Consider the following 26,267-nt stretch of genomic DNA (forward strand, 5'->3'; position numbering starts at 1 on the left):
ATACTGTATATGAGCAGAATATTTACATAACTGGAAAATAGTATTGATTTTCTTTTCGGTGCTTTTTGGCAAAACGAGCATTGTGTTTGTGTTCATTTCCAACTATTAACACGTGTTAGCATATTTCAACACAGTCTAACAGCAGTTCATGAAATATTTTATTTGTGTTTATAGACACGAATTTCCCTTTTTTTCATGTCGCTCAGCACGACTTTCAACAACGTATTTTTAGTGCGTTTTCCCACAAATGTCCAGCAACACATGACGCACGTGTCAATTTCCGCTCCAGTCTTTTCCAAATAAAACTACTTAGTTAGGTTTAGGAAAAGATCGACTTGGTTAGGATTAGGCAACAAACTACTTAATCAGGTTTAGGAAAAGATATAACACCGGAAGTGCTGTAACTTAAGTACGGAAGTTATGTGACAAATAAATCAATGTTGACTTCTTGGCTCACACGGGGCACCAATAGCGGTCTCCTGGTGAAAGTCTGGTGTTTTTTGGATTTCTTTTTGGAGTGTCATGTATCATCATTTTTTACATTTGACACTTTTACGGTGGTGATTCCCCCTCATCTAAAGGAATAAGACACAGTTTTCCCTCTAAATAAATAAAAAAGTTAAACTCTGAGAAACCCAGGTAGGTGGTTTTGAAGTCATCAAAGACTATTGTGTCCGACCCCCTACGCAGTACCTTTAAACCAGTGGCACAAAATCTATCTCCTCATTTCTTCACTCCAAACAAAGAAAGCTGCCATCTTTTTTTGTTTCAGTCAAGGAAAGAGTAAACATGTTGTCAAATGACGTCGGACATCTATTTTAGGATCCAATTAAAAATCATCAGCCACAAAAAAATAAATGACCTGTTTCCTCCAGTCAAACGGACGTGACAACTCCTTTTCTTGCTCCAGACCTTTTCTACAAACCTAAAAAACATGAGACAGAATGAAAAAAAAAACTTCAACATCAACTACATTTAAAAATTCGGGCTGTCCAGTGTTAACTTTTTATACAATATCAACTTAATTTACTTGTTATTTTATTGCTTATTCCAGAAGCCACAAGAAGTCGTCCTCTTTTCTTCTTCCTTTCTTTCAAAGGCAGCACATTACTGCTCAATCTACCGAAATAGAAATAACTTACTGTGTGCACTGGTCCGTATGGAATCAGGTTTCTGGTTTCAGTTTCTCAGAGAGCTCAATGGCGTCAGGAGCTGGAAGGTCAGTAATGCATTGTTAACACATTTATGTATTTTGTACAGAGCTACCCGACTTAAATAAACTGCACAGTAAGTACAGACTTTAGGTCGGACTTAATGAACATCCAGGAGAAACAAAATACTTACAATCTGAAGAACACTTGGCTGAAAAAAAAAGAAATAATATTAATTATTGTGCTCACTCTGCTGGTATGAATTATCTTTTACAGGCTTTGAATATTTAAACACAGAGAATTGTAACACCATCTGCAGCTTTTTAGACTCTTTTAGCTCCTAGTTTTGAAAAAAACTCAAATATTCTCTGAGATTATAAAGTCACAAATTTCCGAGAAGTTTTTTTTATATTCTCAGAGATTATAAAGTCATAAAAGTATGAGAAAAAACTTGAGTATTATCAAAGATTATAAATTAATAAATATGTGAGAAAAATACTTTAATATTCTCTGAGATTATAAAGTTTCTAATTTACGAGAAAAAAAAATGTACAAGAAAAGAATTTGAATATTCTCAGAAATTATACAGTCATAAAACTACAAGAAAAAACTCAAATATTCTCAAAGATTATAAAGTCATAAATTTACGAGATTTTTTTTTTAACATTCTCTGTGATTATGAAGTCACTAATGTGCTAATTACACACTGCGGTAACGTGAGCCAACCAATGCTAAACCGCGGAACCGCCAGCCGCCGTCTGAATTTCGTTGCTCCTTAAGTAGTGTTATTATGGTAAGGACGGCCTCTGACTGAGGCGGAGGTCCTGAAAGATACATATACACGTTTTCTTTCATGTTCTTTTATGAACATCAATAAATACTAATATAATTAATATATTTTGCACTCGGAGGCTCATATTATCGTAGTGTTTAATGATGGCGTCTGTGGTGTGATGAGGTTGATCCAACCTTCCAAAGTGGAGCGATGTTGTTCTTTAACAAAAAAAGAGTTTTTTCCTAATGAATTTGGGATTTTAATCTCAGGTATTCTTTATGACTTTATAATGTCTAAAAAATATTTTTGTCTCCTGAATTATCACCTTAATCTTGGAGAATGTCCAAGATATATAGTTGTTTTTTGTTTAATTCAGAGTTTTTTCCTCTGAATATTACCCCCTCGCACTGCCCCGTAATTATTTTTTTAAATCTGCAATGGCCTCGAATTCTCGATTTATTTTCAGCTAAACTAACTGTGTGAAAAAGTCATTTTCTCTCACCTTTTTTCTTTTTGTAAAGTTTGACTCCGATGGCCACTGTGAAGACGACAGCGACAGCGACCACTGAAGACAACGTGATGGGAAGTGTTGTGACATCGGGCTTCTCAACTGAACAAAATAACAGAGAACAAACACCTAAAAAATCTGGGGCCGGTTGCACAAAACACCTTAAGTTAAGTTTTCTTTAAAGTTTGAGTTAAGATTTCCTTAAAATAAAGTTAGTTGCACAAAACTCTACACACTCTTACGTCTTCTCCTTATGTTTTCCTTAAAATATTCACGTAAGTATTTAAGGTTTTCTCCTTATCTTGCTCTTATACTAAGGAGTTATTTAAACCGCTGCACAACTCTCTCAAAACCGCAACACAGCCAATAAGAAAATAAACGCATCCTGAGAAGAGTGTTCCGCGACCGGGACAACCCAATGGATACGCTGAACAATGAGCAATTGATTTTACACTATAGATTTGACTGGAGGCTGCATTACACACGGGCTCGCAGCCAGAGAGGCGGTGCGTAATGCGTGGAGACATCAGCCAAAAAACATTTATGGTACGTGTCCATGGGGCGTTTTTTATCGCCATGGATCGCCTCGCTTTCCAGCATTGGACGATTGATAGGCTTCCACAAGGCACCTGATTGGACAAACACTTCCCCACGTGGGCTGCTGCTCCCAGCTTTCAAAGCGGAACCAACATGGCGGCTCGTCTGGAAACTTTCTTGTCTTATATCGCGAAAATAATTCACCGAAATGTTTTTTTGAAAACATTTGAGGCGAGAAATAATCCATGAAGTTGATGAATCTGTCTTCATTTTGGATCTACAACGCTTAGTTTAAAAGTTTCTCGGGAGTTTCCAGAGTCGGCGAGTCACGCCGGATGATGTATCTAAATACACAAAACAGTCCAGTTGAGTCCATACAAAAAAAACAACATCAGACTGAGTAAATAACATGCTTTCTACGTCTGTTACTCACCCCAGTTAGTCCTGATCACCGCCGGGTCCAGCTTGGTGATGATGTCCTCCTCAATACCGGTGAGCTGAAAGACACACTCGTACCTCCACCACTCGTCAGCTTTGACCAGCGAGAGATCCAGGACCACGCTCATCTGGAACGTCCCGTCGTGGTTGTGGAGGAGCTCGCCATGGTCCACGTGCTCGTGAAGCTCCTCTCCGTCTCTGCTCCAGAACAACATGGCTCTGTCCGGGTAGAAGCCGGTGGCTTGGCAGGTCACTGGAGACGAGGGTGTCTTCCGGAGGAGGGAAAGAAAGGGAAGCTCTGGAGAAACACAAAGCAAGACAGACCAAGAGATTCAAAATTGAATATTAATTTTAGAACAATGATGTAATTGAAGACGCTCCCTGGAAAATGCCGGTTATGGTTCAGTGACAGGACGCGCCAAAAGTTGCGCGCATAATTCACACAATGCATCATGGGGGCTAGGAATATACTGTATATGCTGCTGTTACCTGTTCTCTGCAGAGCGCTCTTCCCGTAGCCCAAACTGTTCTTCAGCCTCACAGGACACTCCTGGATCAAACGGTGCTCCATGAATGCTAACCAACTCTTGTCATTATTCCACTTATGTTGGCTTCTGAGGAGCTGTGGTTTTGTAGCGATCCATCTCTGTGCCTTCATGTCCAGTATCAAGATGTCGTCTCCATCATAACTGATTAGACCAAAACCATTAACGTCTCCGGTCTCATCGTCCCATTCACAGCCATTCAACACCTGGATTACATGGATGCCTGAGAGAGAGAAAGAGGGCAACACAGACTTCAGTAAACTACCATCTTAGTTTAGCGTGTTAGCATGCTAACATTAGCTGATTAGCAGTAAACACAGAATACAGCCAAAGAACAATATATTGCTAAGAATTGTTCGTTGCCATTAAAACGTCAGCACCCTGCAGCAGAGCTACGCTTCCGCCATTTTGGACTGAAAGCGACTACCGGATGGCAGCAAAACGTCCTCCTACAAAGTGCTGTACAAAAATAAAACAAAATTATTTCTATTCTATTGTCATATTTAATGTCTCTACTGAAATGTCCTGTGTTGAACAATACAAATATTATAAATATACATACTATTATAACTATTTACTTATTTATTTACTTAACTTTTTGCCCGGCTGCTTCCCAGAGGAGCATAAAGTGAACGATGGACATAAATGGAAGTTGTAAAAATCCAGTACACAGATTTTAAGAGCAATCTCAAACTTTTTCATGTAGAAGAGGTTGTGTCCTGTGCTTTTGCCCTGAATGTTAGTAAATAGCCTACAACTCCATTAAATTCTGTTGATGTCAGGCTACTAGCACTACTAGCTACTGGCCGATAGATTGTTTGGGAACAGAGACGTTAATACATCCACCACGGTACAGGCTTACAGCATACAGCCCATGGGTGTATTATAAGTTAATAAAAGTCAGAGGATCACCAACATTAATACAACTCCAAACTTTCAGTAAACACACCTTCAGTCTGGTTGAAGTGTTTCTTTAAAAGATCAATGTTGACTCTTCCTATCTGCTCTTGACCTTCCCAGTACAACGTTTGCCTCTTCCAGTACTCTGGGTCGTCTACTGTGACTTGGCTCATCCAGTCCTGTGTGGGTACCGTCCTCTTGGTGACGCTGTCGTAGCGATCCGTTTGATATCCGTCAACAAACACGACAGCCAAGAAGTCGGGGAAATTTGGGACCCCATAGGATGCCATGTAGACGTGCTTCAGGGAGTGAATCACTGTAGAGAGAAACATGGTCACTTTTAGCACAGGGTCCATTTACAAGGAGGAAAACATTTATATTTAGGGCTTAAATCAGGTGGCGACATCCGGGTCTGAGAAGTGAAGCCAATGCTGAAGTTCCTTAAACCTGCATTCTTTCTGAGTTGTGAGACGTGGTGTTACCTGGAGAAGCAACATGACAACATGAGATCAGCAGCAGCAGGATCAGCGGCGTCATCGCGGTTTAAAAGTAGAAAAGGAGAACAGAAATACAGAACAACGGAGAATAGTTTGTTTTACCACCGATGATATCACGACAAACTCTTGTTACAACAGGATACGCTAACTATACTTCTGACCAATCAGAACTCAGAAAAGACTCATACATCACGGGTTACCATTTGGAATTTAAAAAAATAAGAGTGATTGTGAAAGTGAAAGTAGGCTGAGTTGTCGAGGGTGTATTTCTCCCTCAAACAAATAAAACTCAATAAACCTATTGGTATTTAATGTCTTTCTAATAAATGATTCAAAACTATTATTCATTATTCTTTATTTATTTATTATTATAATTTATCATTATTATTATAATAAATCATTTAAAAAGCTATACAAAAAAGATATTTTTGGGAGGTATATGGTTGAGGAAGAGTTATGATAAGGGTTGTGTTAAGGGTTGGTTATATAATTTTTAACTCCGGATGTATTTGTGGGTTGTAAATAAACTTGGGATGCTGTTCATATATTTAATTTGGGATGTAAATAAATCTGGGATAGTTTTTATATTATATTATATTATATTATATTATATTATCATTCTATGATATATGAGTTAATAGAGGAGAAGTGAGAAAGGGGTAGGGAAATATAATTTTTACTTCTACCTACTCCTTTTCGGACACCATTACTCTTGTTTTGTTTGTTATTATTTTGTATCTGTTTTTATTTATTTTATGTTCGAAATAAAGTCTTTCATTCATTCATTCATTCGTTCATTCATTCATTATTTATAGTTTTATTGTTTGTTTGATGTTGTTGGATTCTTCATGTTCACACCTATAAGACGGTTTTTAGTAAACTAATATTAAATAAAAACTACATCATTTAAGAAAAATTAAACTGAAGCGATATTGCCTGGGTAAAGAAAAAACAAACAAACAAACATTATGGCCATTCCTACACAGCTCTCCAGCCATATATTCTGTATGTATATGTAGCTACTGAGACATTATAGCTGGTCCTAGCAAAAACAAACTAAAACGAAACCTTTACTGAAACACTCTGAAAACTAAATTAAAGCTATCAAAACACTCTGAAAACTAACAAAAACTAAACTATCATAACCTTTCTCCAGACCGGCTCTCCAGAGACCGGCTGCGTCCTTCAGGCTGCCGTCCTCCCGCTTCCTCTCCGCTCCGCTCCCCCGTTACATCAGTCAGAAGAAGAGGAGGTGAAGAAACCGGGTTGTTTTTCTCTCAGAGATAAAATATAAATAGCGATGTAGTGTGTGGTCCCGCTGTCACACTTAAAATGGAACAAATGCAGAATAAGGCATCAAAACACACATTGTGAATCAGAATATCGTCTGTATATTAAAACACACTTCTTGCTTTATTCACTGCTGCTGTGTTGCCTCTTCAAACAAACTGTTACAGTGCGGACAAAAGCAGAACCCATGGCAATGGATGCATGTTAAATTATGGGATGTTATGTTCCTGAGCAACTCTGAAAACATGAAATCATGAAAATAATATGAGAGCTACGGCACACTGTCTCTTGAAGTTCAGAATCAGAGGGGTTTTTACCAGCCCTCACAACTCATGTTATGGTGCGTTCACACCAAGAGCAACTTTTTACTTATCAGCATCATTATGATCTGTTTATTGATATTAACCCAATCTGTTTGTTTTGGGTTCATACCGCAGTAGCGACGTGTGGCTGCTAGATACAGTCAGTGCAATGACACTGTATGTGAATACAGCTCGCTGCCAGGTGATGTCATGAATCCAGACACGACGGCGTTTGGTTTTCTGACATATCTGAGACTTCCACAACATGTACAAAGCAGCAACAGTGGTTATTTCTTCCATGGTTGATGGAGGAAAGAAAAGTTCTAGCGCGAATGAACACAAATGATCCCGGCAGTCAAACTCGAGCGAGTAAAGCGAGGCGCAAATTCGCTTCGTTCTTGGTATGAATGCGACATAAGTGTTGATGCAACAGCATCCAGACCGTCAGGTGGTCAGGCCTCTCCTCTGACAGGGGTGTTTGTAGTAACAGGACAGCTGGCTGAAGCGTCTGTCGCAGCTGGAGCACCAATACGGCCTCTCGCCGGTGTGCGTCCGCAGGTGCACCGTCAGGTTGCCCTTCTCCACGAAGCTCTTGCCGCAGTACGTGCAGATGAACGGCTTCTCGCCCGTGTGGCTGCGGACGTGCCGCACCAGCGTCGCCCTCCTGCCGAAGCTCTTGCCGCAGACGGTGCAGCCGTACGGCCGCTCGCCCGAGTGGATCCTCATGTGCGTCCTCAGGTTCCCCCGCAGGGTGAAGCTCTGACCGCAGACGCCGCAGCGGAACGACGTTTCCTTGTGAACTCTGAGGTGAAGCTTCAGGTTCTCCGTGTGCTCCAGATGTTTCCCACACAGGCCGCAATCTCTCAGATGCGCCGAAGCGTGAGTGAGCAGATAGCTAATCCTCTGGAAGGACTCACCACAAACTTTACAGCTAAACACCGGCGGAGGCTGATGTGGCAGATCAGTCCTGCTCTGAGATGAACTTTGTCCTTCATCTGTCTCCTCTGGTTTCCAAAGTCCTGCAGCCTCTCTCCAGTAGTCTCCGCTGTCTTCGGTCTCAGAGGACACCTCGACGAGGAGGTGAACATCACTCGCTGCTTCTGGTTCAAAGTCACCGTTTGGTTCTGACGCTCCACAGTCCATGCTGCCAACTTCTGTTTTAATCTGAGCAGCTGAGGTGCCGGCGTCCGTCTCATCCGCACGGTCAGTCGGGTACAGCTGGGCGCTCAGGTTCTGATCATCAGGGCAGTGTTTTATCCAAGTCTGCTGACGGTCTGAAGGGAAGCAAGAGAGAAGAGATATTTATATTATATTTTTATGAATATATTAATAATAGAGCTGACAATCAATTAAAATAGTTAATCATGATTAATTGCACCTTAAAAGGAGATTTGTCAAGTATTTAATACTGTTATCAACATGGCAGTGGAAAAATATGCTGCTTTATGCTAACGTATGTATATATTTACTATTGGTAATCAATTAACAACACAAAACAATGACAGATATTGTCCAGAAACCAAGTTCATTAAGTTTAGTTGACAAGAAATATGTAAAGTTATAAGCTAAAAATGAAATACAAAAATGAAATAAAATATTCTACTACTTTAAAGGGACTGTGTGTAAGAATCAGAAATGCTTGTTAACAGCGACACCTGTGGCCGTTAAGTCAATGTAAGTCAGCGTCCTGTTTCTTGCGCTTGCTCGCTCTACATAGACATGAATGAGCATCACTCAAAACAGTGAGGCGACACACGTCAGCTAAAACCACAATATCACTCTATATTCCAGCTGCTTGGCAGTAATGTTAGCTGACCAGACGAAGGTCTCTCCATGAATCAGTGCTGATCCTAGTGTTGGCTTTCCCTGCTTCAGCCTCCCGACCGCGGCCGGAGGGAACGGGAGACACCGGAGTTTTGGTCGGAGACGACAACGTTTCTCTCTGCGGAGCCCCGTCACTTCACAAGACACGGGAAACCTCTGTTGGTCTGGAGGAGCTGCAGCAGTTACTTCTGCACAAACGTCCACTGTGCATTCACTAGATATTCTCAGAGCTAGACTAACTCTTCTGCAGTGTGGAGTGAGCGTGCATGCACGTAAGAGTGGAGCGAAATAGCGAGAACGAGCGTGGTGTGTGAGTGAAGGCAGGCAGAGGAGCAGAGACTCCGGTCCTGGAGACCAAAGCTACGGTCTCCTCCGCGTCCTTCGACCGCGGTCAACACTGTTTAACAGACGGGCTTCACTAGATACAACCAAGAGGTTTGGGTGCTTTGTGTAGTTTGTGTTGGAGTCTGAGTCTGAACAGCGTAGCCACGCGCGAGCAACAGGACGATGACTTTCGTTGACTAAACTGCCACAGGTGTCGCTGTTAAGAAGCATTTCTGATTCTTAGAAACAGTCCCTTTAAACAACGATAACAGCATCGGTATTAAAGCAGTCTAAAATAAACAGTTTGTGAATGAAGGACTTTAACTTTTAACTGAGTATTTCTACATGATGATCATTAACCTGCTGTGCGGTTCCTCCGGTCCTCCTCGGTCCTCAGGCTGTCCAGTTGTCTCCTCTGTTGGTCTATCTGGTCCCGGTACTGGGCCACGGTTCTCCCGAACTCTCCCAGGATGTCTTCCACCGCCGCCGTCAGCCGCTCGGTAACGAACCTCCTCAGCGTGTCGGTGTCGGTCTCTGACAGGTCTGACAGCGGGCTGCCGGGAGGAGGAGGGGACACCTGCTGGTCTGCAGACATGTTGGTTTACTTCTTCTCTCAATGATGAAATGAAGCGTTTGATCCTCCGAACAACACTAAATACTCCCGTTAATACCGGTAATACTCCCGTTAATACCGGTAATACTCCCGTTAATACCGGTAATACTCCCGTTAATACCGTTAATACCGGTAATACTCCCGTTAATACCGGTAATACCGGTAATACTCCCGTTAATACCGTTAATACCAGTAATACTCCCGTTAATACCGGTAATACTCCCGTTAATACCGTTAATACCGGTAATACTCCCGTTAATACCGGTAATACTCCCGTTAATACCGGTAATACCGGTAATACTCCCGTTAATACCGGTAATACTCCCGTTAATACCGGTAATACCGGTAACGGAGGAGAAGACACAGACAGATTAACGGTATAACGGTCAAAAACACCGAAACCGAACCGATAAAAAGCTCCTAAATGAACTGTTAGTGTTTAACAGACTGCTGTCAGAAAGGTAAACAATCCGGCCGAGGTCCGGCGGAAGAAGATGTCGTAGAGAAACTACATCCGTTCATCGATGGTTCCTTCTTCTTCTTCTTCTTCTTTAGTGTTTATTGGCGCAGTTACCGCCACCTACTGGCCTGGAGTGTGGAGCAGTAGAGTGGCAGGAAAATAATAATAATAATAATAATAATAATAATAATAATAATAATAATAATAATAATAATATTAAATTATGAATAAATTAAAGAAAATTAAAAAATATATATATATATATTCTCCAAAATCAATGGTTCCAGGACAACGAACTGTAGGCTATTAAAAATAAATGACAAGGGGTGGAAGAAATATTCATATCTAACAAACAGTAAATGCATAAATAAATAAATTCCACAAGAGGTTGAAGACATATTCATATCCAACCACTGTAAGTAAATAAATAAATAAATAAATAAAAGTATCATCAGCAAAATGTACTTTAAGTGTAACAAGTACTATTTATGCAAAATAGCATTTTATTGTCACAGCTGGTCGAGGTGATGCTAAATTGAAACTTATTATAATTATTAATATTATTATTATTATTATTTTGTTAGTGTGACATAATACAAACAGGTGGCAAATTATACAGACAAAAGTGTAACACAAAATATTCAGACAACAATCAACATGAGACATATGAATCAGATTTTTGTTTGTATTTGTTAGTGCGAGTATTGTAAGTTTTCATTAAATTACAACTTTATTCCTCGTAATATTATGACATTATTCTCGAGATCTCTGATTTCCCCCCCTAAATGTGGCCCATTATACTCCGTCGTACATTCTGGCATTTATATTTCACAAACTTAAATATATTCTCAGCATTTTGTATTTTATTATTTGCACTGTGGTTATTTATTATATATCGCACGACTTAATGCAAATATTTGTAAATATTTCATATTTCTTTTAATCATTATATTATTTTTAATTTAAGTATTTACTTATATTTCTTTACATATATTGTGTTCATATTGTAGCATTATGTACATATTTTACATGTTACATAGTCCTTTATTTCTATCTACTTATATTTCTTTAGCAACTGTAACACCCCAATTTCCCCACAAGATCAATAAAGTATTTCTGATTCTGATTGATCGCACAGAAAGTATTATAAGTATATTTTAAAGTCACCGTTTGGCAGTGGCTTACAATTAGAGTACAGAGCAAATTCTGGTATTACTGGTAGTGACTGTTATTAGTAGTTCAACCACTGAGTGGCAGTAAAGCAACGTCAATGTCAACAACCTGGAAGACAAATGTTTCTATTATCAATGCCAAGTTGACTAAACTGATTAACTGATTTGAACCTGTTAATAAGACCCACAATAGACCCGTTTTTGTCCTTTTTAGAGGGGTACAGGGGGTCTTTAGGGGGAGATAGCAGGTCAACAGTAGATGTCACATAGAAGTGGTGTACATCATCTGAAAGCTGGAAACCTGAAGATTAATTTGAGATGCAGCTCAGCACTGTGTGTCAAGTTGTTCTAGTCATGAATCAGAAATAAACATAAATTAATTAATTAATTGATTAAAGGGACTGTTTGTAACTTTTTAAGCGTATAAATGTACCGGGTCGGGACACATGCGCGCTCGCGGGTGGCTGCTGTACTCTCCTCCTCTGCCTGCTTGCATTCACTCAGACAGCGCATGCGTTCTCGCGTACTCGCTCCACCTCTAGACGTGATCGCGTGCTCACTCCACACTGCAGAAGAGTTAGTTTAGCTCTGAGCATATCTAGTGAATGTACAGCGGACGTTTGTGCAGAAATAACTGCTGCAGCTCCTCCAGACCAACAGAGGTTTTCCGTGTCTTGTGAAGTGACGGGGCTCCGCAAACGAGTTACGTTACTGTCTCGTTACCGACCGGGTGCCGGTGTCTCCCTGTTCACTCCGGCTGTGGGCGGAGGGAGACGAGTTTCTCGCTGCGGAGATTTCTGCAAGAATTGCATTTTTTTTCGGCGATTGGATGGCAAGCACTTCTGTTGTGTAAACTGCTCAGAAACCTCGTTATTGTCAATTGAGCTGGGAAAGCCATCCATCCTCTGAATGCTCAAGGTCTTTAGTTTGTGGCTGTAAAGTTTCATGAGGCTGTGATTATACTAGACGTCACCACAGGTCATTTTATACAGCGAGGTCAAGTTTAAAAAAATGGTCTCACGATATGAAATGTCTCCTATGGGGATTAACATCATCACACATGAATACAGTTGGGCTCATTGGATCCACAAGAGTCTCAGCTTTAAAGTGACACCCAATTTATGTAATTCAAGACTGTTTAGGGACCCCAGTATTCAGAAATATTCAAACACATAATTTTAGAATAGAAGACAATAACACATTTATACTGCATGTGATTATCATAAAGTGGGCATGTCTGTAAAGGGGAGACTCGTGAGTACCCATAGAACCCATTTTCATTCACATATCTCGAGGTCAGAGGTCAAGGGTTCCCTTTGAAAATGGTCAAGACAGTTTTTCCTCACCAAAATTTAGCTTAAGTTTGGAGCATTATTTAACCTCCTTCCTGACAAGCTAGTATGACATGGTTGGTTGGATTCATTAGTTTTTATAGTTTCATATGATATTTGTACCTTCAATAGCTCTAAAACTGAACCTGCTACAGCCTCTGAAAGACAGTAAAGTTGGTTGGGATCGCCCGCGGGTCTCTGGGGGTTAAACGCTTCACAGTTTACAGAATAACATACAGTATAATACTAATACATTATCAACGTTTCATATTGGCAGTGATATGGTGATGTTCTGGTTAAAAATGTCTAAACTTCTCTTCCTTTCATCATTACTACTGATACACTTAAATTATATTTAGTTTTTATTTCACTTTATGTTCTTTTTTTTGTTTGTTTATCTTTGACGGAGGGAAAGACAATTTTTAAAACAATAATTGTAATAAAGAATAAATACATTTGTCCTCAAAATGTCCTCAGATATTTGAGGAACATTTTTCAGAGTCTGAATAAAGCAAAGTTAAAACAAACTGCTGTATCTGTTGGTCGGGTTCAGATTGGATGAAACTGGTTTCACTTCCCTCTCTGAGCTCAGTAACCATGGCAACAGACAGGCATCACTGCTGAAGCATGACAACAGACATGTTTCAGTACTAAAGATAAAGTGTGATTACCAAGCAAAAAAAAAATCTGATTTGGGTGGTTAAAAATATTCAAAAAAATCTGTTAATATTTCAATACAAGTTGATAAATGTAACAAACAAGCTGCACTACAATTTTTCAAAATGAATTAATAGTTTTCTATATATTGTTAGCTTCTGTTATTTCTTAAATAGCCATCTGTCCCAGCAGTGAGGAGGAAACAGCATGATGTGTTGAGGACAGCTACAGTTCACTGACTCTGTGTGTTTGCATATGTGTCCTGCCTCTCTGCTCCCAGCCGTTAAGAGGCCAGTGTTGATCAGTGGCTGTCCAGGCCTTTCAGAGACACAATGATGATGCCACTGATTCTACTGCTGGCCACCCTGGGGCTCCTTGTTCAGGGTGAGACTCTCTTCTGAAAACTTTGCTTCAGGATGCAACCAGGTTCACCACAATGATGTTCTGCTATGATGGAGAAACACTAAGACAAGCAGCGTTTACCTTCTTCCATCTATCCTCCGTGTTAAAGAAACAATCTTTCTCCAAGCTGGATTTGTCTCAATAACCCTTCTGCTCTTTTTCATGTTTTCAGGTTCATCAGGACAAATCATCCTGACTCAGTCTCCTGGATCTCAGTCTGTTGATCCAGGACAGACTGTCTCCATCAGATGTAAAACCAGTTCAAGTGTTAGTAGCTGGCTTCACTGGTACCTTCAGAAACCTGGAGGAGCTCCTAAACTCCTGATTTATCAAGTTACAACCCGTCAGTCTGGAGTTTCAGATCGTTTTAGTGGAAGTGGATCTGGGACTGACTTCACTCTGACCATCAGAGGAGTTCAGACTGAAGATTCAGGAGTTTACTACTGTCAGCAGGGTTACAGCTTCCCGTTCACACAGTGAAATAACGTCGTACAAAAACCTCCCTCAGCTGAAGAGGAACTGATCTGACTCAACAGCTGCACTCAAACTAAAACAACACAGGTTTTACAAAGAAAAGCAATATTTAATGATTATACATTAACATTTTAACACTAAAAATATAATGTTTATAAGTAATGTTATACTTTTAATTTCAAACATTCTTTTTCACATCAAAGCTAAACTCTGTTTAAAAATGATTTCAAGTCTTTAGTTGTTAATAATTAAGTTATTATAATTCTTTACCTTTAATCAATACATTATGATAACACATGAACATTAAAACTATTAATATTATTTATTTATTTATTTTATATCTTACCATTTTTCTGAGAAACTCGAACATACTAAAATAAAAAGTCATATCATCATGAATTGATGTCTATAATATATTTTAGCCAGTTCGTGTGTTTTGTATTCCGGTGAACAAATATATTTTATGATTGAATTAAAAAAAGATTCATGGAGCATATACATAAGTAGCATAATAATTATTTCCTCTTGTCATCTCTTTTATTTATCTCTGTGGCTCTTCAGTAGAAGCAGTATGTAAATAGTAACAGTATAATAGGTTAGAATTGCAGATCACACTCATTTTATTTCTCTTAACACTGAAGATAAACTGCTTTTTATTTCAGATTTACAACATATTTTTCAGGTTTTTGTAGTTTTATTCAAATAATATTGCAAGTTTTTTTGTGTTTTTCCATTGAGTTTATTTATTTGTTTGTGTGTATGTTTTATTTTTTATATTATATTACTTTATTTTGTATTTTTTAATGTTGTTTTGTTTGTTTTGTGGGTACATTTGTGAGCGTACCATGTGTTAGTTTGGGTGGGTGCGTGGGGCACGGGGAGGAAGGATGGAATAATGGGTCATATTATATCGAGTGTTTTATATTTGAGCTGTAAAACTTCAAACTCTTATTAAAAAGAAATTAAAAAAAAAAACATTACTACTACCATCACTAGTTGTATTAATCAATCAATAATCAGGAGTTCTGGCTGAGTTCATAAACTCTTTGAATATACAGCATATATAGATCTCTATCATGTACTCTTAAACTGTCTTTCTACAGATCATGGAGAAATTACAACATTTCCTTCAGTATTTAACACAGTTACTGTTACTATTAAGAGAAAATCACTCAGACACTTTGATAATAACAAACATGAAAACAGCTGATTTGATGAACACGTCTTTATTATCTGGAAACAGTGAAATAATATTGAACCACTGCAACAAGCTGGTAAATATTGTTATTGAAACATGTCCAATAAAAGACAGGGATGGTTACAGAGTGCAGAGTGAGAGCAGTAGCAGAGTGAAACCAGTAGCAGAGTCCCAGTGAGTCAGGTCAGGACTGGGAACACTGGTCTCTCCTCACTGTCTCTGAGACCAGAGTCTGGGAGCCTTGGGTGGCCTCACAGGTCACAGAGCCCACCTTGCTCCACTGGTCTGCAGTGAGCCTCAGGGTGCTGCTCCAGCTGTAGCGGCCGTCCTTCTCCAGCACCCCGGGGCTCTTGCTCTCCTCCCAGCTGCTGCTGCTGCTGCCGTCCACCTTCCAGGCCAGACTCCAGTCTGAGGGGTAGCCCTTGTCGGCCAGGCACATGAGCGTGGCCTTCCCCTGCAGCAGCTCTTCTCTGGAGGGGGGCAGCACCGTCAGGGTGGGACGGGCATCACCTAGAAGACACCAATCAGCTTAGAGGACAGGGACCACACAGCTGTCAATCAAACACCAGACACTTGGACACCTTTACTGTGTGAGAGATGATTTTCTCCTTTAAGGAGTTTCAGTCAGATGTTTTTTCTGCTCCACCAGTCACTCACTCACACATTGTTTCATTTCCCTTTAAGAAACCTCTCATGCATATCAGCGCAGAAAGAGTCCTCATATCACCTGAAATACATCAAACTGCACTGCAAATAAAATATTACAATTTGGACAAATTTTTAAAATTTCTCATCAAAATCATCCAAAACCTTAATTACACATGACCGTAAAGAATGTAGTGGAAACATAAGCAAATACAGATAATAAATTGATGACATAAATTCTTCTTCAGGAGGATTTCATTCTTCATTTAGCAAACTAATAAAAGATTTCAAAGAAAATTTGCCACAATATGACACAATAAAAACATTACAGAATTTATAAATTTTCAAATGCCGACCTTCATCTTCAATCTGTTCAATTTTACTTGAATAAAGTACATTTTAATTCATCATAACAACAGTTATCATTTTGGTGGAATATTAAAAACTAACCTTAGCAAACATGTGTAATGTAGAATTGAACTTTTATGATTATCGTCAAGTCATTTAAATTTCAGTATGACAGGAACGTGTCAAGAAATGTTCGGTAGTTGCTCTGAGTTAGTCTCCACGATAAACAAGGAGAAATAAAACATGAGTACTAACATTGTTATGAATATAAAAAATATATTTATCCGTCCAAAAGATTCAAAAATAGAATTTAAAACATAATTTTACAAAATTGTATTTACAAATTTTGTGCAGAAACTTACTTCCAACATCCAGTCTGGTTCCTCCACCAAAAGTCCACCACAGTGATACAAAGTCATTGAGCCGCCGTACAAAAACCTCTCACTGTAGAGAGACACGGCTCTCTGACTTTGTCTGACTGAACTAAACCTAAAAGCCTTCAAGATGCAACTTTAACATTAAAGTTGGAAGTAATGATTTATCCTCTAGTTTAATGTCTTACTTCTGAAACATTAAGTGTTTGAATTTCTGTTGCTGAAGTGAACTTTGTCTCTTAGCGCACAATAGGTTGAAAAAGTCATCCATGAAAGTGTAAAGGTAAATATTTTTTCTAGATTGTTTAAATATAAAATAAAACAAAAACAGAAATTGCTCCTGAAATAATAAACATTTGACTTACTTCCAACATCCAGTCTGGTTCCTCCACCGAACGTGTACCACAGTGATACAAACTGATTGAGTCGTCGTACAAAAACCTCTCACTGTAGAGAGACACGGCTCTCTGACTTTGAACACAACAAACTCAACATGAACAGTTCCTGTTTTTGTTTTTTTTAAATCACATTTTATTAATCATATTGAGCCACAATTGTTCAGAATTAATCACATTTTTACAGATATATTGTTAAATTTGTCTGAAACTTAAATTGATCCCTCTAACATTTAATGAAACCAGACAGAAGACGTTCTGAAAGAAAATATTTCTGCAGTCATCAAAACAAAACCTACAAGAAAAAGAAGCCATAACACATTATTAATCAATACTGTGGTAAACTGATTGATCCATTGATAAACAGCATCATCAGAGTAATCCAAGTCCCTGTTGGAGTCAGTCAGAGCATTTCCATAGAGAGCCACTTTGCATCAGCAGCACCATGCTCCAGTGCTCTGGGAGACTTTATAGTCCTGAGAGTTGAACACTGGATGACTGACAGCTGTCCTTCATCACAACAGAAGACACAGAAATCCTCCTCATCAAAAACATGACGTTGATCTCCGTCCTCATCTGGACTCTCCTCTGCTGCTGCTTCACAGGTAAAGTCCAGAGAATCAAACTCCTCTCCTCTATGAACATCCGTCCCTCTGAAATGAAGCCGACAAAACCGTGACGCTGCTTTATGTTTTTGTCTCTGTGTCTTCAGAGTCCAGAGGACAGGTCACAGTGACTCAGCCTGGAGCAGTGATCTCTGCTCTGGGACGCTCCGTCTCCATCAGCTGTACAGTCAGTCAGCAGGTTCTTGGCTCAAACTATTTGCACTGGTACCAACAGAAAGATGGAGAAGCTCCTAAACTTCTAATTTACTTGGCAAATACTAGAGCATCAGGGACTCCAGATCGTTTTTCAGGCAGTGGATCAGGGACTGACTTCACTTTGACCATCAGTGGAGTCCAGGCTGAAGATGCAGCAGTTTACTACTGTCAGAGTCATCACTCTATCAACAGTCAAGCTGTGTTCACACAGTGAAAAAGCATCGTACAAAAACCTCCCTCAGTCAGACTGAACTGAAACTGAACTGCAGCTGGAACACACACACACACACACACACACACACACACACACACCAATAATTATTTTAAAGTTCAACAAACAGCAACATAAGCATTGACTAATGAAAAATCCTGTGTTATCATCTTTCTAAAAATTATATTTCTAGTTTAGGACACAAACAGCAATTCTTTCTCCAAAGGTGACACCTGCACACTGTTAGCCCTTATCCGTGGATGTAAGACAAACTGCTAGCTCTAAACAAAAGCTGTCCACATGTATATGACAATCTGTGAGAAAACATATTTACTCACCAGAAGAGTGATGATACATCAACATAATAAATCATTGTTCGCTTTTTCTTTTTTGGCTGAAAGTTTAGAGCAATATTTGTACAAAATATTTTCCATCACCTCAGTATTTATGGTTACAATCTGACAGCGTGAACTAAAGAAATATTTCAATTACATTTAATTTTAAGTAACCTGAATGTTTCTTAAAGATCCAACAGTATCAGTCAAAGAAGCAGCTGTACAGTAGACAACTATCGTCTGCATAATGACGGACTGTTTAGGGTTTTCATCAGCAGCAGAAACAACCTGAGATCTATAAGAAGTGTTTTAAAAGCTTTTTGAATTTGAAAGATTTAGTTAATGTACACATACATACTGTAGCAGCAGGTATTTACTACAACCTGTTGTTAACCCAGACTAGGCTGAGCTCAGTACAACACTGACTTTAATAAAGTCTGTCAGGGCATGAACCAGTGATTCCAGGGTTTTGGACACAAAGGGGATTTTTCTTAAAGGATTATACTCGCTTAAATCAACGTGAACATATTGTAAATGTTAAAGAGTTCAGGAAAGGAGATTCCTTCTGAGCCTGAGGGACAGTATTTGTACTAAAATCAGGATCACACAAAGATTCTACAATCAGTAGATTAAGTGTCAATTAAGGAGAAACAGAACCTGAAACACCAACATCAGCAGGAGATTTAAAGAGATTTGGAGTTCATATGTTGTAACATAGATGCTGCAGTGATGAAGTTTTCACTAAACACATTAAAAAAACCCATTTCTAGTCTGTGATTAAATGGCAAAGAAGAACCGACTTGCTGACAAAGAACAAAAACAAATGTTGTTTCAGACCACATTCTGGTTTATATTGCAGTTATTCTGGAGATAATGAAGTCTAATCCAGAAGCAGAGGGAGCGTAATGAGAAGTTCAGATTCAGAGTTTGTGTGAATCTCCATGAGGATGATTTAAACAGTGATCTGTCCCGGCAGTGAGGAGGAAACAGCATGATGTGTTGAGGACAGCTACAGTTCACTGACTCTGTGTGTTTGCATATGTGTCCTGCCTCTCTGCTCCCAGCCGTTAAGAGGCCAGTGTTGATCAGTGGCTGTCCAGGCCTTTCAGAGACACAATGATGATGCCACTGATTCTACTGCTGGCCACCCTGGGGCTCCTTGTTCAGGGTGAGACTCTCTTCTGAAAACTTTTCTTCAGGATGCAACCAGGTTCACCACAATGATGTTCTGCTATGATGGAGAAACACTGAGACAAGCAGCGTTTACCTTCTTCCATCTATTCTCCGTGTTAAAGAAACCAGACTCTTCTGTTGGGATGTTGATCATCTTTCTCCAAACTGGATTTGTCTCAATAACCCTTCTGCTCTTTTTCATGTTTTCAGGTTCATCGGGACAAACCATCCTGACTCAGTCTCCTGGATCTCAGTCTGTTGATCCAGGACAGACTGTATCCATCAGATGTAAAACCAGTGTTGGTGTTAGTAACAACCTCTACTGGTACCTTCAGAAACCTGGAGGAGCTCCTAAACTCCTGATTTATTACGCTACACATCGCCAGTCTGGAGTTTCAGATCGTTTTAGTGGAAGTCGATCTGGGAATGATTTCACTCTGACCATCAGAGGAGTTCAGGCTGAAGATGCAGGAGTTTACTACTGTCAGCAGGGTTACAGCAGACCGTTCACACAGTGATACAACGTCGTACAAAAACCTCCCTCAGCTAAAGAGGAACTGATCTGACTCAACAGCTGCACTCAAACTAAAACAACACAGGTTTTACTAAGAAAAAAGTATTTAATGATTATATATGAACATTCTAACACTAAAATATAATGTTTATAAGTAATGTTATACTTTTAATTTCAAACATTCTTTTTCACATCAAAGCTAACCTCTGTTTAAATATGATTTCAAGTCTTTAGTTGTCAATAAATTAACTTATTATAATTCTTTAACTTTAATCCATAGACCATGATAACACATGAACACTAAAACTATTAATATTATTTATTCATTTTATTTCTTACATTTTTTCTGAGAAACTCAAACATACTCAAAAAAAATTTCATATCATCATGAAATGATGTCTATAATATATTTTAGCCAGTTTGTGTGTTTTGTATTCCGGTGAACAAATATATTTTATATATAAATAAGAAGCATTATAATTATTTCCTCTTGTCATCTCTTTTATTTATCTTTGTGGTTCTTCAGTATAAGCAGTATGTAAATAGTAACAGTATAATAGGTTAGAATTGCAGATCACACTCATTTTATTTCTCTTTACACTGATGATATACTGCTTTTCACTTCAGATTTACAACATATTTTTCAGTCTTTTGTAATTTTATTCAAATAACAATGGATGTTCTTTAGTGTTTTTCCATTGAGTTTATTTATTTGTTTGTGTGTATATTTTATTTTTCATTTTATATTATTTTATTTTATATTTTTTAATGTTATTTTGTGGGTACATGTGTGAGCGTACCATGTGTTGGTTTGGGTGGGTGCGTGGGGAACAGGTAGGGAGGATGGGCTAATGGGTTATATTATGTCAACTGTTTTTAATTTTTAATGTAAAATTGCAAACTGTTTATAAAAATAAATGAAAAATAAATACTACTACCATCACTAGTTGTATTAATCAATCAATAAACAGGAGTTCTGCCTGAGTTCATAAACTCTTTGAATATACAGCATATATAGACCTCTATCATGTACTCTTAAACTGTCTTTCTACAGTCATCATGGAGAAATTACAACATTTCCCTCAGTATTTAACACAGTTACTGTTACTATTAAGAGAAAATCACTCAGACACTTTGATAATAACAAACATGAAAACAACTGATTTGATGAACACGTCTTTATTATCTGGATCAGTGAAATAATATTGAACCGCTGCAACAAGCTGGTAAATATTGTTATTGAAACATGTCCAATAAAAGACAGAGATGGTTACAGAGTGCAGTGAGAGCAGTAGCAGAGTGAAACCAGTAGCAGAGTTCCAGTGAGTCAGGTCAGGACTGGGAACACTGGTCTCTCCTCACTGTCTCTGAGAGCGGAGTCTGGGAGCCCTGGGTGGCCTCACAGGTCACAGAGCCCACCTTGCTCCACTGGTCTGCAGGGAGCCTCAGGGTGCTGCTCCAGCTGTAGTGGCCGTCCTTCTCCAGCACCCCGGGGCTCTTGCTCTCCTCCCAGCTGCTGCTGCTGCTGCTGCTGCAGTCCACCTTCCAGGCCAGACTCCAGTCTGAGGGGAAGCCCTTGTTGGCCAGGCACATGAGCGTGGCCTTCCCCTGCTGCAGCTCTTCTCTGGAGGGGGGCAGCACCGTCAGGGTGGGGACGACTCGACCCACTGGAGGAGGACACGGAGAGACAATATGAAGACAGTTCATACAAAGACAAAATTAACTCCACCCTGCTGGTTCTGTTGGTCGTCCTCAGATCGGATGAAACCGGTCTGCCCTGTTTCACTTCCCTCTCTGAGCTCAGTAACCATGGCGACAGACAGGCATCACTGCCGAACCGTGGCAACAGACGGGTTTCAGTACCAAAGATAAAGTTTCAAGCGGGGAAACTCTTTCTTTAGTTGAATCAACAAAGTAAAACATCAGTGATAAAGAATGAAATGATTAAATTGAAGCTGCAGTGTCAGACTATTATTTGATCTTCCACATTTTTCAGCTCAAACTAAAACTCATCTGAGACGATGTGTGTTTGCTCTCTTCATTCCTACTGAACCACGTCAACAGACAGACGTCACTACTGACAATTTTTTTAAATGATATACAAGGTTTTTACAAGTATATAAAAATATATTCTACTAATACAGCATGTGGTTAAACTAACTGCAGTGATGTTATGATGTTTATTTGTTATAGTGAAGATGTAACATGTTATTAAATTGATGGAAAACATGAAATGTTTCCAGATTATACACTCACTGAATAACTGCTTGGCTGAAATTTGATCATTATTACATTTAAATCAATTCAGGATATTTTCTTTCAGTCACAGTTTTAAAACAGAACTTTATTTGAGGATAAAATTAGGATTTAAAATATGATCTTCAATAATTAACTGAACATTTTAACAGCAATGAAATAATAAGAATGTACAAACTATTAGTGTAACAAAAGAGTTCCTTCATCAGACAGACTTTTATCTGTATTGTAGTGAAGTATTGGTCACTACAATGATATTAAAATTAAACTATAAGCCAAAATCTATAGGTAAAGCTTGTTTTTATTCAATTAAAAACAGAATAAAGGTTGAATTTGAGTTTGTGTAGAAGTCAAAGGTACTTACAGTTAACATCCAGTCTGGTTCCTCCACCGAAAGTCCACCACAGTGATACAAACTGATGGAGTCGTTGTACAAAAACCTCTCACTGTAGAGAGACACGGCTCTCTGACTTTGAACACAACAAACTCAACATGAACAGTTCCTGTTTTTCATAAAATAAATTATATTATATTATATTTATGAAATTGTGTCACAATAGTTTATAATTTATCACATTTTTACAGATATGTTGTTAAATTTGTCTGAATCTTAAATTGATTACTCTAACATTAAATGAAACCAGACAGAAGACGTTCTGAAAGAAAATATTTCTGCAGTCATCAAACCAAAACCTACAAGAAAAAGAAACCATAACACATTATTAATCAATACTGTGGTAAACTGATTGATCCATTGATAAACAGCATCATCAGAGTAATCCAAGTCCCTGTTGGAGTCAGTCGGAGCATTTCCATAGAGAGCCACTTTGCATCAGCAGCACCATGCTCCAGTGCTCTGGGAGACTTTATAGTCCTGAGAGTTGAACACTGGATGACTGACAGCTGTCCTTCATCACAACAGAAGACACAGAAATCCTCCTCATCAAAAACATGACTTTGATCTCCGTCCTCATCTGGACTCTCCTCTGCTGCTGCTTCACAGGTAAAGTCCAGAGAATCAAACTCCTCTCCTCTATGAACATCCGTCCCTCTGAAATGAAGCTGACAAAACCGTGATGCTGCTTTATGTTTTTGTCTCTGTGTCCTCAGAGTCCAGAGGACAGGTCACAGTGACTCAGCCTGGAGCAGTGATCTCTGCTCTGGGACGCTCCGTCTCCATCAGCTGTAGGACCAGTCAGCAGGTTCCACGCTGTAGCAGTGCTTACTGTTTAAGCTGGTACCAACAGAAATATGGAGAAAGTCCTAAATTACTCATTCGTTATACCAATCAGAGAATATCAGGGACTCCAGATCGTTTTACAGGCAGTGGATCAAACTCTGACTTCACTCTGACCATCAGTGGAGTCCAGGCTGAAGATGCAGCAGTTTACTACTGTCAGAGTTATCACTACATCAACAGTCAGTACGTGTTCACACAGTGAAAAAGCGTCGTACAAAAACCTCCCTCAGTCAGACTGAACTGAAACTGAACTGATACACTTCACTGAACATACACACATACAGACCAATAATTATTTTAAAGTTCAACAAGCACTAACATAAGCATTGACTATTGAAAAATTCTGTGTTATCATCTTTCTAAAAGTATATTTCCAGTTAAGGACACAAACAGCAATTCTTTCTCCAAAGGTGACACCTGCACACTGTTAGCCCTTATCTGTGGGTGTAACACAAACTGCTAGCTCTAAACAAAAGCTGTCCACATGTATATGACAATCTGTGAGAAAACGTATTTACTCTCCAGAAGAGGGATGAAACTTTACCATAATAAATCATTGTTCGCTTTTTCTTTTTTGGCTGAAAGTTTAGAGCAATATTTGTACAAAACATTTTCCATCACCTCAGTATTTACGGTTACAATCTGACAGCCTGAACTAAAGAAATATTTCAATTACATTTAATTTTAAGTAACCTGAATGTTTCTTAAAGATCCAACAGTATCAGTCAAAGAAGCAGCTGTACAGTAGACAACTATCATCTGCATAATGACGGACTTTTTAGGTTTTTCATCAGCAGCAGAAACAACCTGAGATCTATAAGAAGTGTTTTAAAAGCTTTTTGAATCTGAAAGATTTAGTTAATGTTCACATACATACTGTAGCAGCAGGTATTTACTACAAACCTGTTGTTAACCAGGACTAGGCTGAGCTCAGTACAACACTGACTTTAATAAAGTTTGTCAGGACATGAACCAGTGATTCCAGGGTTTTGGACACAAAGGGGATTTTTCTTGAAGGATTATACTCACTTCAATCAACGTGAACATATTGTACATTTTTAAAAAGTCCAGGAAAGGAGATTCCTTCTAAGCCTGATTAACAGTATTTGTACTAGAATCAGGAACAAACAAAGATTTTACTATCAGTAGATTAAGGGTTATTTAATGGAAAATTAGAACCTGAAGCACCAACATCAGCAGGAGACTTAAAGAGATTTGGAGTTCATGTGTTGTAACATAGATGCTGCAGTGATGAAGTTTTCACTACACACATTAAAAAAAGCACTTCTAGTCTGTGATAAAATGGCAAAGAACAAAAACAAATGTTGTTTCAGACCACATTCTGGTTTGTATTGCAGTTATTCTGGAGATAATGAAGTCTAATCCAGAAGCAGAGGGAGCGTAATGAGAAGTTCAGATTCAGAGTTTGTGTGAATCTCCATGAGGATGATTTAAACAGTGATCTGTCCCGGCAGTGAGGAGGAAACAGCATGATGTGTTGAGGACAGCTACAGTTCACTGACTCTGTGTGTTTGCATATGTGTGTCCTGCCTCTCTGCTCCCAGCCGTTAAGAGGCCAGTGTTGATCAGTGGCTGTCCAGGCCTTTCAGAGACACAATGATGATGCCGCTGATTCTACTGCTGGCCACCCTGGGGCTCCTTGTTCAGGGTGAGACTCTCTTCTGAAAACTTTGCTTCAGGATGCAACCAGGTTCACCACAATGATGTTCTGCTTTGATGGAGAAACACTGAGACAAGCAGCGTTTACCTTCTTCCATCTATTCTCCATGTTAAAGAAACCAGACTCTTCTGTTTGGATGTTGATCATCTTTCTCCAAGCTGGATTTGTCTCAATAACCCTTCTGCTCTTTTTCATGTTTTCAGGTTCATCAGGACAAACCATCCTGACTCAGTCTCCTGGATCTCAGTCTGTTGATCCAGGACAGACTGTCTCCATCAGATGTGAAACCAGTACAAGTGTTAGTAGCTGGCTTCACTGGTACCTTCAGAAACCTGGAGAAGCTCCTAAACTCCTGATTTATATAGCTACAACCCGTCAGTCTGGAATTTCAGATCGTTTTAGTGGAAGTGGATCTGGGACTGACTACACTCTGAGCATCAGAGGAGTTCAGGCTGAAGATTCAGGAGTTTACTACTGTCAGCAGGGTGACAGCTGGCCGTTCACACAGTGATACAACGTCGTACAAAAACCTCCTTCAGCTGAAGAGGAACTGATCTGACTCAACAGCTGCACTCAAACTAAAACAACACAGGTTTTACTAAGAAATTGAATATTTAATGATTATACATTAACATTTTAACACTAAAAATATAATGTTTATAAGTAATGCTATACTTTTAATTATTTTTCACATCAAAGCTAACCTCTGTTTAAATATGATTTCAAGTCTTTAGTTGTTAATAATTAAGTTATTATAATTCTTTACCTTTAATCAATACATTATGATAACATATGAACATTAAAACTATTAATATTATTTATTTATTTATTTTATATCTTACCATTTTTCTGAGAAACTCGAACATACTCAAAAAA

General features: G+C 38.9%; 3 protein-coding genes, 1 long non-coding RNA gene and 6 gene segments (V, D, J or C); 5 read left to right on the top strand and 5 right to left on the bottom strand.

The window, feature by feature from the left end:
* The window catches only part of LOC119503753 (zinc finger and SCAN domain-containing protein 2-like), a 681,462-nt gene that overhangs the window by 612,584 nt on the left and 42,611 nt on the right, over positions 1–26,267 (top strand).
* Positions 381–5,474, bottom strand: LOC119503804 (major histocompatibility complex class I-related gene protein-like). Its single transcript, XM_037795812.1, has 8 exons — positions 5,337–5,474; positions 4,904–5,170; positions 3,899–4,177; positions 3,405–3,707; positions 2,429–2,536; positions 1,345–1,362; positions 1,143–1,212; positions 381–925 (listed from the first exon to the last, which is right to left on the bottom strand). Exons 1-7 carry the CDS (start codon positions 5,389–5,391, stop codon positions 1,166–1,168), a joined length of 1,077 nt encoding a protein of 358 aa, XP_037651740.1. The 5' UTR covers positions 5,392–5,474; the 3' UTR covers positions 381–925; positions 1,143–1,165.
* On the bottom strand, positions 6,723–10,205 carry LOC119503806 (zinc finger protein 2 homolog). The gene is made up of 3 exons (XM_037795815.1): positions 9,997–10,205; positions 9,452–9,771; positions 6,723–8,217 (listed from the first exon to the last, which is right to left on the bottom strand). The coding sequence occupies exons 2-3, from the start codon at positions 9,684–9,686 to the stop codon at positions 7,388–7,390; spliced, it is 1,065 nt and encodes a 354-aa protein (XP_037651743.1). The 5' UTR covers positions 9,687–9,771; positions 9,997–10,205; the 3' UTR covers positions 6,723–7,387.
* Positions 13,552–14,221, top strand: LOC119503844. The segment is given in 2 exon segments: positions 13,552–13,708; positions 13,899–14,221. Coding segments are annotated over 2 exon segments (360 nt in total).
* The window catches only part of LOC119503877, a 40,606-nt gene continuing 28,969 nt past the window's right edge, over positions 14,631–26,267 (bottom strand). Inside the window, exon 2 of the long non-coding RNA XR_005210401.1 lies at positions 14,631–14,814. This is a non-coding gene — a long non-coding RNA (uncharacterized LOC119503877). The remainder of the gene's footprint in view (positions 14,815–26,267) is intronic.
* LOC119503858 lies at positions 15,411–17,287 on the bottom strand. The segment is given in 2 exon segments: positions 15,411–15,908; positions 17,131–17,287. A coding segment is annotated over 1 exon segment (255 nt).
* On the top strand, positions 17,542–18,210 carry LOC119503842. The segment is given in 2 exon segments: positions 17,542–17,765; positions 17,873–18,210. Coding segments are annotated over 2 exon segments (375 nt in total).
* LOC119503846 lies at positions 18,284–20,659 on the top strand. The segment is given in 2 exon segments: positions 18,284–19,695; positions 19,911–20,659. Coding segments are annotated over 2 exon segments (360 nt in total).
* LOC119503855 lies at positions 21,378–23,252 on the bottom strand. The segment is given in 2 exon segments: positions 21,378–21,881; positions 22,835–23,252. A coding segment is annotated over 1 exon segment (261 nt).
* On the top strand, positions 23,289–23,928 carry LOC119503841. The segment is given in 2 exon segments: positions 23,289–23,473; positions 23,581–23,928. Coding segments are annotated over 2 exon segments (384 nt in total).

This window comes from Sebastes umbrosus, chromosome 15, assembly GCF_015220745.1.
Source record: "Sebastes umbrosus isolate fSebUmb1 chromosome 15, fSebUmb1.pri, whole genome shotgun sequence".
In the NCBI taxonomy this organism is placed as follows: domain Eukaryota; kingdom Metazoa; phylum Chordata; class Actinopteri; order Perciformes; family Sebastidae; genus Sebastes; species Sebastes umbrosus.